The sequence below is a fragment of the Lactuca serriola genome, chromosome 2 (genome assembly GCF_051521515.1).
Source record: "Lactuca serriola cultivar US96UC23 chromosome 2, Lser_US96UC23_V15, whole genome shotgun sequence".
In the NCBI taxonomy this organism is placed as follows: Eukaryota; Viridiplantae; Streptophyta; class Magnoliopsida; order Asterales; family Asteraceae; genus Lactuca; species Lactuca serriola.
In genome coordinates, this window is record NC_136409.1 from 26,315,593 (window position 1) to 26,329,247 (window position 13,655).

At 40.9% G+C, this 13,655-nt stretch overlaps 1 protein-coding gene across 1 annotated transcript; it reads right to left on the bottom strand.

Annotated features, from left to right (window-relative positions):
• Window positions 1–7,351: 7,351 nt before the first annotated feature.
• Window positions 7,352–7,822, bottom strand: LOC145089084 (uncharacterized). The gene has a single exon (XM_079027579.1). The coding sequence runs from the start codon at window positions 7,820–7,822 to the stop codon at window positions 7,352–7,354; it is 471 nt and encodes a 156-aa protein (XP_078883705.1).
• Between the last annotated feature and the right edge of the window lie 5,833 nt (window positions 7,823–13,655).

Sequence of the window (13,655 nt, forward strand, 5' to 3'; positions counted from 1 at the left end):
GGGCTAGGATTTGCTTCGACTGGCGGTCCTGAATATAAAAGTACGGTTGTGAAAATAAAACATCCAAAGGATTATCAATAGTTAGTTTACTAATTTATAGAAGATTTTTTTCGATATACGGCACCACCAAAACAACTTTTAATTTGATATTTGGTGTAATCGTAGCATAACCAATATGTGATACGGGAAGTTTATTACCATTGTCGAATGTAACAGAGGCTTGCCCAGTATGCGGTGTGGCAGAAGTAACACTCTCGGGAGAAGCCGTCATGTGGTTGGTAGCCCTAGAGTCAACATACCAATCAGGGACAGATGAGGAAACATGACACTGTGCTTGAAAAGCCTTGGCAAGATCAACATCAGGGGACACCGCCTTAGTAGCAAACTGAGAAAGATTTGGGCATAGGTTTGCATAGTGTCCGTTTGTCCGGCAAAGTTGGCAATGAGGGGGGTGTCGGCATCGACCATGACCACCACTGATACCACCACGAGACCCGGAATCTTTTGATTCCATGGTCAAACTTAATAGATTAGAACACCTTGACCTTTTCGGTAACAGTTTCAGTGCTACCTTGCCATCTCGGTTGTGGAGTTTTAAGAACTTGAAGTTTCTATATCTTAACAACAATCAGTTGACCGGTCAAATACTAACATTTTTTGCTTCCATGGTCAATCTCACCCAATTAGAACACCATGACCTTTCCTGTAATAGATTCATTGGTACCCTTGACCTTCTCTTGCTGGAAACACCTTCTTCTTGCAAAACAACACCAACAAAGGATCAAAATAGCTTTCTCTCACACACAACTCGCTCAAGCTCTCTAGGGTTTCTCTCTCTGGACTGGTAGCCGCAAATGAGGGCTATAAAGACCCTTAAATAGGGCACATGCCCAAAGGTTTAGGGTTTTTTCGGTTAGCACGGACTCGTCGAGTCACCTCTCCAACTCGTCGAGTCCATTCATTAATCTAATAAGCAAATCGCGATCCTACTGGATGAGTCTAGGCGTCAACTTGTCGAGTCCTTCTATTTAATTCAAAAATAAATGATTAAAAAATAATACCTGGAAGCCCGGATGTTACAATTCTCCCCCACTAGAATCAAACTTCGCCCTCAAAATCTCGGTCTACAAACAACTCCGGATACTGCTCCCGCATCTCCAACTCCGGCTCCCAAGTTAGCTCGGACCCTCTCTGATGTTGCCACTGAACCTGAACCAGGGGCACCTCCTTGTTCCTCAGGACCTTGACCTTTCGAGCCCGGATCGCGATCGATCTCTCAAGATAATTCAGGCTCGCATCCATCTGAATATCCTCAAACGGCACCACCGCCAATTCGTCGGCTATACACTTCCTCAATTGAGACACGTGAAAGGTATCATGTATCTGGCTCAAGTCCGCAGGTAGTGATGTGTGCAAACTCACTTAGTTTTAAACCTACTTTTAATTATAAAATAAACACACAAAGGCAGTGGACCTATCAATTGTGGTATAGTTAAATAAGTAGGGTATCGAACACAAGTAACGGTAAATTAAAACTAAAAACTAATTCTATCTAAATTAATTAATAAGTAGGGGTTTTCTCTAGTTTTACTTAATCTAAAACTAGGGAAGCAAAGAACTAACTAGATTCAATAATGGGAAGGAACTTCTGTTTAGTTCAACTCAATTGATCCTATGGTTGATTTTATGGTAATGGTGCAATGGATTAACTCAATTATTGGCTACCGATGCAAGTGATTAATTTAGCATTCGCTACACTAACCCTTAGTGAATAAACTAACTCAAACATTGGCCAATTGTCTAATTTAATTAAATTCACTAGATTAATTATGCGAATTAATTTAGACTTGCAAATGTCAACTAATTTGGTCCTTTAGTTAACTTCTTGTTGATGGTCATCATACAAGCTCACACATGAATTTATTTAATTTTCTTATTAATTCTAGTTTCATATTCATTAATCCTAGACATATGATAAAGTGGTCACATAAACATATGAGGTTGGTAATCAAAAGATGTTCATACTATTTAATAACCTTCCTATTAACAGAAAATTAGTTATCAGTCACACACAAGGTTCTTTAGCAAGCTAAAATAACAAAAATCACCAATATTAAATTAATCCTACCAATAATCAAACCATAGTATTAATTTTGTATCTCCAAACATAAGTTTAAGAGTTTTAGCTCATGATTAAGGTAAATAACAGCAAACAAACGAATTTTAAGTATTTAACCATAATGGAAAACAAAAGATTAAGTAGAATGATGAAAATTGCCTTAAATCTCCTTCATAATTGGATTCTAGGTTGTGTCTTCGTTCTCTAGGGTTTCTCTGGCTCTTCAATTGCAGTTGATCTCTACAAAGGGTTCCAGAATCTCCCTTTTGTCGATCTAAAGAGTTATATTTATATCCGAATCGACTCGTCGAGTCAGGTGCCGAGTCGCCGAGTCCATCTCTTAATCCCCGTATCTGATAAGCCTCTGAGTCTCCGAGTCCTTATCTTCTTGAATCTTCGCTAGGACTCGCCGAGTAGTCGACCCTAGTTTCCGAGTAGGGGTTTATTTTTAGTGTTTTTCTTCTTTGATCAATTCCTGAACTTCTAACCGCTTCTCCCACTTCCTTTCGCTTCCGAGCTTGTCTTTTGGACTGAAAACAAAATTTAAACTATATTGAGTACATTTTGTCCATATTATACACATAATTAGTTAAAAATAAATAAAAATGTATGCTAAATGATTAACTAATTTTGCACATATCAAAATACCCCACACTTGAATTTTGCTTGCACCCAAGCAAAACTGAATTTTATCATGTTAGAACCACATATGACAACTCCAATCTAACCCAACCATTATGCCAAAACCGCAACGCACGCATTTGTGTCTAAAATTGTCCTAAATACCCCCATACTCTAAATACTCACAATCCTCCTAAACATTCGCCCATTTTTCCCGAACAATGCTCATTTTATGCATCCCTCCGAATCCATCCCCAAAAAACCTCTTAACCTCAAGGTATTTTTGTTTGAGCAGCCCAAGCATACATAATCTAGATAATTACAATTCATGATACCACACTAAAGTTCTTGGAATTCTTCATTTCTTGACATTTGATCTCTTTGAATTCACTTTCTTCTTTGATTTCTTTGGTATCTTCAATTTTTGGAATTTTTGATCTTCTAATTTTAAATTTGACTTTGATGCTCCAAAAATTCTTCAAAATTTTCTTGTAATTTCTCTCTTTTTTTACATGTATCTCACTTTTTTTTTCACTCAAATCCCTACATGCTTAAGCAGGGGCGCTCAACTTCAACCCTTATTGGCTAAAGATAACAATTTTCCTGGATACATTTCTGGTACACGATGCTAAACGTATTGCATCCCTCGGGCTAAGCAAGGTCGTGTTTTTGTCCCATGATTTCACTAGAATAAGGGAGGCCACAAATGCATTATAACGTATATAGGCTCAACTAAACATTTGGGTCTTCATGGAATTATCAACATAATTCTAATCATGGAATCCTAATTATTATTTTTACAAAAATTTTCTAAATTAAATCCCTAGATAATATTTTTGGTATGCAAATTTTTTCAAAATTAGCACAAATTAAGATTCTAGATTTACTAATATGTGACCAACCCCCCATACCCCACACTTATTTTATGCAATGCCCTCATTGCAAAAACAATAAAAACACAAACTAAAGAGAGAACTGGAACAAACTCGCCTGGAGTAGCAGTCGATAGGTTGATAACTCTCTTTTTAGCTCCATCTTCAATCGACTGTAGACATGGGAACAACTCATCCATGCCTTGGGTGTCAAATCTCATGTGGCAGCTCCAAATAAGCAGGAAAAATAGTGTAAACTCTTCAAGAATCGATAGCAAAGAGTATATGTCAAGTGGTATACTCAGCAGCATCAAATCAACAGTCCTTTCGGTATAAAAATAAGTGACTCGTCGAGTATAGTCGCGGAAAGCTTCAAATATGCGAGAATACAAGGTGACTCGTCGAGTCAGTTTAGTGCACTCGATGAGTAGACCGCTGGGTGAAAAAAAATCGCATTCTGCATTCATTCCAGCTTCTAATAAATCTTCAAAATCTCTCACAAATTCTAGATTCATTCGCTCATGTCCCTTAGGACCGGACTCGACACCTTGACTCTAACACCGCCCTTTCTTGACTCTCTCTTCCACTCTTTATAACTCTCTTTCCTTTACAACTCTAAAACCTCTTATGCAAGCATTCTTAATCCAATTCTGAAAATCATCAAGGCAATCAAACATCAAGCATAAAATTAAAAATTCTTAACAAATCCCAAAACACACCAAATAAAATATAAAAAGAAATTGTTCAAACAATAAAAATAAAAACTAATCCTCCTCCTCATCATCTCCATGCGCAACTCCACTCCCCCCCAGCTCCACTCCTTCTTGCATTGATCACCTCATCCCAAGATGGAATATATGGGAAATTACCCCCATCAATATGTGGAATATGGAAGTGGTCAAAAAGTCGCACGTGAGATTCATTCTAAAGTTAATGCCCCGCGCCATTTGATCCTGCAACCGCCTCATCTCAACATTGTACCAATGCATTGGTACTTCCTCATTATTGACCGGAATCACCGGCGGTTCTTCCTCCACCTCTCGCTCTCACCTCGACCAAACTCTCCTTCCCAACGCCTCGGGACCAACCACCGGGTCATCATGCGGGATAGCATAATGACCACCGCCATAATCTTCAATAATTCTGGCCCGCCGGAAAAGAATGGGATTAAATGGAGGGGTAAGGATCACTATCATAAAATTCCGTGCACCACGGGTCATCAACCCAAACGAGTTGGCTAGCCGGGTGACGAACATGCCACCATTAATTCTGGAAGTTTTGCGATCCTTGACCGCACCCTCCGATAAATAAGACGCCAAACACCACGGAATGTTGCAAAAGGTGTTTGGTGTGATGATGCTCCAAAGGTTAAAGACGTCAAGGTTAGAAACCTTGTCTTCATCCTTCCGTTGATTTATGGTGGTGGAAATAAGGCGATGAATAAGACGGTGTGTAGGCGACCTAATGCTTCCCTCTTGGGCCGACTTCAGAATGTACAACTTGTTGGCGATCGTGTTCCACCAACCCGTACTCGTAACACCATCGGGAAACACCATGTGATAATGCTCCAAGAAAGCGCGAAAGATAGCAGTCAAGACCAAGGGTTGGTCATAAATCCCCAAACGACAGGCAAGATCAATAACGGAGCATTGATGGAACTCGCCTCTAAGGTAGAAACTGAAACTCGTCGGGTGATAACAATCACCTCCTCCACTAAAATATACCGTGGAGAAGAATTCCAGGCAAAGCTCCAAATATACCGGCTCTTGAATTCTAAAGACCCGGCTCCACCCATCACAAACCATCGTTTCCCCCTCGTAAGTAAACTCCTTTAAAAGATAAGGAGCCAACTCCTCTTCATAGCGCACACTCTTCAACCAATCCCAATCAATCCTGTTGGGTACATAAACTTCCTTCTTCCTTATTTCTGCCAGCTTCTTCTTCTACTTTCTCATTGTTGAGGCCGATTCGATTTGAGGAAAATTCAACCAAGGAAAGTCTCCTTGATGTCCACTTGACCTTTGTCCTCTGTTGAACATTGTCCCTGCAAAACAAAGAACACAAAATCCAGAAAACATAGAAAATCATCAAAATGGATCATAACTGGGTCCCCGACTGGACTCGTCGAGTCCATGAACGACTCAGTGAGTCGCAAGAACTGTGCGAGTCAGTCGGCGAGTCTGTCAAAATTCAACCATTAAATACCAAAATTTCTTCAAGGGTTTTGTTCAGGGACATGTCTAACATGTATTAAGGCAAGAATAATCATTCAAAACAGCATAATTGATGTAAAAGCAAAACCCTAAAAATCCACTAAAACTCAAAACCGGGTATTCCATAAAATGGCTACCTTAGATCATCTAAAAATCATACCTCTAACAGAAACTAGGAAGAAATTAAGTAGCTTTTGGGATGGAATTTGAAAATATTGAAGAAAAGAGGAAGATTTGATGAATGCTTGAGAGAGAGAACAAAAGTAGAGGCGCACGATGAGTGAGGGAAAAAAAACTGATATCATTAGGGTTAAAAACCCTAGTTACCGGATGTAAATTTTTTTTTTCTGTAAATAAAGCAGACTCGTAGAGTCAGGGTCAGACTAAGCGAGTCTCTTCGCGATTTAATCTTCTTCTGAAATTTGAATGGACTCGTTGAGTTTGGGTAAGACTCGGCGAGTCTCTTGCAAATAATTCAAAACTTAAATAATTTTTCCATGTATTAAGAAAAGAAAATATTTATTCCACCCCACACTTAGTCCATACGCACTCTCAAGCAGACATGTCCGACAATTTGGAAGATTAAAAATCCTAAAAAAACGAAAATCAAACAAAAATAAAAAGATAAAAGAAAGCAAACTCTAAATAACGGGTTGCCTCCCGCCAAGCGCTTCTTTTTAAGGAGTTGTTAGCTGGACTCCTTCCCATCTACGTCTTGTCATCTTCCAGCATGGGGAATGCATGCCTAATCTTTTGTGGTTTGTACTTTGTTTTATAAGCGTGAATCTTCTTTTTGTAGGCCCATCTTAATTCCTCTCTCTTCTTTCTTACAGCATCATCTGCAGCTGCTTGAAATTCCCTTCTCCTTTTCTTCTTCTTCACCCCATTCTTTTTCACCTTCTCTTGCACTTCCTTTTCCTTGAACTTTATTACTTCATATTTTATGAAAGCTTGTTCTCTAGGTTTGGTAACGAATGGGTGATTAGCATCAACTCTCCTACCCCTTTCATTCTCCTCTTTTTCAGTTCTTTCCTCATCTTCAAGTGGGATTGCATCAAGACATGCTATATGAACATGTTGAACTCCCGTATCCACTTCCCCTTCTGCTGTTTGTTCTTCTAAAGAACGAGGAAAAATCTCCTTATCCAACACATCCAGAGAACTAGCAACAAGCAGATATGAGCCGTCCAAGTTATTGATAATGAGTCTTGGAAAGCGACTTGGCGAGTCGGATCCTTTTTCAAAATTTCCACTGTGCTTTCCGAGTTGGCTCCCTTCAGCAACTTTTCTACCTCTTCAAAGTCTTTGTCAAATTCTCCATTACTACTAGAAGGTAGCAAAAACTTGCTTGGATCTTCATGTTGCAAAAGTGTAAGTTCTTTTTGTAGTATCTCATCATCAAAATCGATAAATGAGATTCCTTCTTTTCCTTCCTCTCCTTTCTTGATTTCTGGTAAAGCTCTAAATATTGCTGACTCATTGCCCACCCTCAACATTAGTGTAGACTCACATACATCAATTAATGCTCATGCGGTGTTTAAAAATGACCTCCCCAAAATAATTGGAACTTCAGGGTCTTCTTCCATATCAAGCACCACAAAGTCTACTGGAAAGATGAACTTGTCAACTTTAATGAGAAGATCCTCACAAACACCTCTTGGGTGAATTGTTGTCTTGTCGACCAAATGGATCTTCATGTTTACCGGCCTTGGCTCCGGTAAATTCAGCTTCTTGGAAAAAGAGACAGGCATCAAGTTGATACTTGCACCCGAGTCGGTCAACGCTTGAGTGAAAAGTGCATTTCCAAATTGGCATGGAATTATGATACTCCCCGGATTGCCCTTCTTTTCGGGTAACTCACTCAATATTATTTCAGCAATTTCAGCTAAATCCTTCCTAGCTGCAAAGAGAAGCTTTAGTAAGTTAAAATACTTGGGCGTTTTAAGCATTGTCTCTACAAATGGAACGTTGACTTGTAGGGCTCTAACATGCTCCATAAAAGCTAAAAAGATTCAACCTTTTCACCCAGCATGGCTCTGATTGGGAATGGAAAAGGAGGTTTATATGGCTTTAAGGGAATGACAGTTTTGTCATTAACTCTTGGACTCGTCGAGTCCATGCGAGGGACTCGGCGAGTCAGGTCGGGCTTATCTGGAGCCGACTCTTCTACCTTTTCTGTCTTCCTATCGGAAATCCTTTGTGCATGCGTGAAAATTTTTTCATAACTAGAAGTCACAACACTCACATTCTCCATTCTAGGATTATTTTCGGTGTTACTTGGAAGTTGACCCGGTCTTCTTTCGTTCACTTGATGTGCAAGTTGCCCTAGCTGTTTCTCAATGTTGAGAATGGATGCCTGCTGATTCCTTAGCATATTTCTGGTCTCTTATATTGCAACATCGTGATCATTATGCCTTTTTTCGAACGCGGCTATGAATCTAGTGAACAATTCTTCTAGATCGGCTTTCTTCTCCATTACCGGCTCTTCCTTTTGATAAAACCCTCTCTCCTTCTGCTTGTATTTCTCCTCCTTAGCCTTCTTGTATTCTTCGTATGGGAGCCATTCCTTCTTTGTTTTCCACTAATTCTTGTCGTAACGATCGCCGCTTGAGTAGAACACTTGAGCCTTCTTATTTCCATTTTCATCCAAATCACAATCTTTTGTGAGATGGGGCCCTTTACAATTCTCACATCCAACTCGAATATCATGGATTGTTTGATCCATTTTTGTCATTCTTCTATCTAAGCTATCGAGCTTCGCCATCATCGCCGCCATGCCATCATTTTCCGAGTTCACTACCCCCGACTTACTTCATTTCTCGAATTGTGGTATTCTCTAGAATGTTTAGAGAATTCTTCAATTAGCTCCTTGATCACCGGAGGTGGCTTCTTCGTGAGCGGGCCATGCGAATCTAGTAATTGCCTTGTAGTGAAATTGACTCCATCGTAGAAGATGGAGACCTCTTGCTGGCTGTTTAGGTCATGGTGTGGGCAATTTCTAAGAAGACCTTTGTAACTTTCCCAAGGTTCATAAAGAGACTCTCCGGGCTGTTGTTCGAAGTTGCAATTGGCCTTCTTTAGCTTGGCTATTTTGGAAGGCGGGCAAAAGTGATCTATGAACTCTTCTTTCATCTTGGCCCATGTGGTGACCAAACCTGGAGGAAGTGATTTGAGCCAATCCTTTGCAGCTCCCTTGAATGTGACTGGAAGCATGCGAAGTAGCTGAGTTTCGCGTGGCACATTTGGTACATTAAAGTAGTCAGCCACATCATTCACTTCGTCCAAGTGCTTGTAGGTGTCTTCGTGGTCTTTCGCATAAAAAGGAATCTCCTTGAGTTGAGCAAGAATATGACCCTTTAGCTCGAAAGTAGCGGTAGTGGGAATTACGGGCTGCACAAGTCTCGGGCCAGTGTCATCGTGCATCCTTTTCTTCCATTCCCCCATGGGGACTTCATCGATATTAACCATAGTGATAGCTAAATCATCTTCAAAATTGGATTCGTGCTCGTATGTAGATTCCTATTCTTCTTCGGTCTCGTACTCAATGTCTTCCTTAACCGGTTCTTCGATGACTAACGAGGCATTGGATGCTCCTAAATTGCTGCCTTTCTTTTTGCTGAAAACAGACTTCAAATTCTTCAATGGTGACTTCTTGGAAGAAGTGGTTTCTCCTTTAGCTTTTCCTTTGCTCTTCCTTAGTACGGATTCCGGGTCTTCAAAAGGAGGGACCAGAGGTGTATCAGATCCTCGGGTCATGAAACGAATGTAAACTAAAAGAAAACGCATAAAAAGAACTAAAAATAATTAAAAATCAAAACTGTGGATCAGCGATGAACTCGCCGAGTCGAAGGCAAAACAGATAAATTCAATTACTTTCTTTTAAAATGGACTATTATTAAAACTTTTTACCAATTACTAAATCCCTAAGAATTAACTCTGTGTAAGATAAATCTCACACAAAGGATCGATTAAACTAAAATTTAGTGCTAAATTAGAACCGTTCCCCGACAACGGCGCCAAAAACTTGATGTGTGCAAACTCACTTAGTTTTAAACCTACTTTTAATTATAAAATAAACACACAAAGGCAGTGGACCTATCAATTGTGGTATAGTTAAATAAGTAGGGTATCGAACACAGGGAACGGTAAATTAAAACTAAAAACTAATTCTATCTAAATTAATTAATAAGTAGGGGTTTTCTCTAGTTTTAAAAGACTAGAAACTTACTATTATTACTTAATCTAAAACTAGGGAAGCAAAGAACTAACTAGATTCAATAATGGGAAGGAACTTCTGTTTAGTTCAACTCAATTGATCTTATGGTTGATTTTATGGTAATGGTGCAATGGATTAACTCAATTATTGGCTACCGATTAAAGTGATTAATTTCGCATTCGCTACACTAACCCTTAGTGAATAAACTAACTCAAACAGTGGCCAATTGTCTAATTTAATTAAATTCACTAGATTAATTATTCGGATTAATTTAAACTTGCAAATGTCAACTAATTTGGTCCTTTAGTTAACTTCTTGTTGATGGTCATCATACACGCTCACACATGAATTTATTTAATTTTCTTATTAATTCTAGTTTCATATTCATTAATCCTAGACATATGATTAAGTGGTCACATAAACATATGAGGCTGGTAATCAAAAGATGTTCATACTACTTAATAACCTTCCTATTAACAGAAAATTAATTATCATTCACACACAAGGTTCTTTAGCAAGCTAAAATAACAAAAATCACCAATATTAAATTAATCCTACCAATAATCAAACCATAGTATCAATTTTGTATCCCCAAACAAAACTTTAAGAGTTTTAGCTCATGATTAAGGTAAATAACAGCAAACAAACGAATTCTAAGTATTTAACCATAATGGAAAACAAAAGATTAAGTAGAATGATGAAAATTGCCTTAAATCTCCTTCGTAATTGGATTCTAGGTTGTGTCTTCGTTCTCTAGGGTTTCTCTGGCTCTTCAATCGCAGTTGATCTCTCCAAAAGGGTTCCAAAATCTCCCCTCTGTCAATCTAAAGAGTTATATTTATATCCGAATCGACTCTTCGAGTCAGGTGCCGACTCGCCGAGTCCATCTCTTAATCCCCGTATCTGATAAGCCTCTGAGTCTCCAAGTCCTTATCTTCTCGAATCTTCACTCGGACTCGCCGAGTAGTCGACCCTACTCGCCGAGTAGGGGTTTATTTTTGGTGTTTTTCTTCTTTGAACAATTCCCGAACTTCTAACCGCTTCTCCCGCTTCCTTTCGCTTCCGAGCTTGTCTTTTGGACTGAAAACAAAATTTAAACTATATTGAGTAACTTTTGTCCATATTATACACATAATTAGTTAAAAATAAATAAAAATGTATGCTAAATGATTAACTAATTTTGCACATATTAGGTAGCTCCAAGCGATACGCTACTCTGCCCACCCTTGCGGTCAACCTGAACGGACCAATGTATCGGGGCCCCAACTTGCCATTCTTCCTGAATCGGATCACTCCTTTCCAAGGAGATAGCTTCAGGAGAATGAAGTCTTCCACCTGGAACTCGAGCTCGGATCGTCGCCTATCCGTATAACTCTTCTGGCGACTCTGAGCTGTCAACAATCTCTGTCTGACCTGCTGTATCTGCTCTGTCGTCTGAAGCACTATCTCAGTGCTACCCATCACTCGCTGGCCTACCTCTCCCCGACAGATGGGAGTCCGGCACCTCCTCCCATACAACAACTCAAAGGGATGTATTCCAATGCTTGAATGGTGGCTTTTGTTATAGGAAAACTCAGCCAATGGCAGATACGTGTCCCAACTTCCTCCGAAGTCCAACACACATGCTCGAAGCATGTCCTCGACCGTCTGAATTGTCCGCTCACTCTGTCCGTCCGTCTGTGGGTGGTAGGCGGTATTGAAATGCAACCTAATACCCAACTCCTCATGGAACTTTTTCCAGAACCTGGAAGTGAAACGAACATCTCGATCACTCCTTTCCAAGGAGATACCTTCAGGAGAACGAAGTCTTCCACCTGGAACTCGAGCTCGGATCGTCGCCTATCCGCATAACTCTTCTAGCGACTCTGAGCTGTCAATAATATCTGTCTGACCTGCTGTATCTACTTTGTTGTCTGAAGCAATATCTCAGTGCTACCCATCACTCGCTACCCTACCTCTCCCTAGTAGATGGGAGTCCGGAACCTCCTCCCATACAACAACTCAAAGGGAGGCATGCCAATGCTTGAATGGTGGCTGTTGTTATAGGAAAACTCAGCCAACGACATATACGTGTCTCAATTTCCTCCAAAGTCCAACACACATTCTCGAAGCATGTCCTCAAGCGTCTGAATTGTCCGCTCACTCTGTCCGTCCGTCTGTTGGTGGTAGGCGGTACTGAAATGGAACCTAGTACCCAACTCCTCATGGAACTTTTTCCAGAACCTGGAAGTGAAACGCACATCTTGATCTGACACAATCGAGATCGGTACTCCATGCCGCGATAACACCTCTCTCACATACAAATCTGCCAGCCTCTCTGCTGAAGAGCTTTCCCTGATAGCAAGGAAGTGAGCACTCTTTGTCAGCTGGTCAACGATCACCCAAATTGCATTGACACCCCTCGCGGTCCTCGGCAATTTGGTGATAAAATCCATAGAAATTTGTTCCCACTTCCACTGGGGAACCTCAAATGGCTGCAACATGCCATGCGGATGCTGGTGCTCGACCTTAACCCTGCGATAGGCCAAGCACCTCTCAACGAACCACGCAACATCCCTCTCCATACAGGGCCACCAATAGTCTCTCTTCAGGTCCAAATACATCTTAGTGGCCCCGGGATGGATCGAGAACCTCGATTTGTGCGCCTCCTCCTTCAGAATGATACGTGCCCCGCCCTTAAATGGCACCTAAATTCGACCCTGAAAGGTCATAAGCCCGCGGCTATCGACAACAAACTCAGATACCTGCCCGATCACCCGCTCTCTCTTATGGTTCTCCGGCCTCGCAACCTCTGTCTGGGCCTCCCGAATGGTGTCCAACATCGAAGTCATCACCGTCAACCTCATACAGACGTCTCGTATCGGGGCACTCTCCACCCTACGGCTCAGGGCGTCAGCTACAACGTTAGCCTTGACCGGGTGGTACAGGATCTCACAGTCATAATCCTTTACAACATCCAACCATCTCCTCTGGCACATATTCAGGTTGGGCTGATCCATCAAATACTTCAAACTCTTGTGGTCCGTGTATATGGTACACCGAACCTCATAAAAATAGTGATGCCAGATCTTGAGGCCGAATACCACCGCCCCCAACTCCAGATTGTGGGTGGGATACCTCGTCTCATGAGGCTTCAGCTGCCTCGATGCGTATGCGATCACCTGCCCTCTCTACATCAGCATCGCCCCAACCCCGACATTGATGCCTCACAATACACCACAAAATCCTCCAATCCTCCGGAAGGGCTAACACCGGGGCTACACATAATATCTGGCAAAGTGTCTCGAATGAGGTTTGCTGCTCAGGACCCCAACTAAAAGTCACACCCTTCCTGGTCAACCTGGTGAGAGGAACAACAATCTTGGAGAAATCCTTGATAAATCTCTGATAGTAGCCAGCCAACCCCAGAAAACTCCTGATATCGGGAGGGGATCTCGGCACCTCCCAACCCATCACAACCTCGATCTTGGCCGGATCGACCAATATGTGACATCCCTAAAATCACGGCCAGAAAAGACCGATTTTGTTTATGCTTTATAAAAATCAGAGTACTTCATTTTATAAAAATGTTGCGGAATTTGTTCCCATAAAAACATGGTAAATACGTTATTAAA

Coding starts and splice junctions, on each gene's coding strand:
- LOC145089084 (XM_079027579.1), bottom strand. CDS start 7,822: ATGGAGCATGTTAGAGCCCTACAAGTCAACGTTCCATTTGTAGAGACA.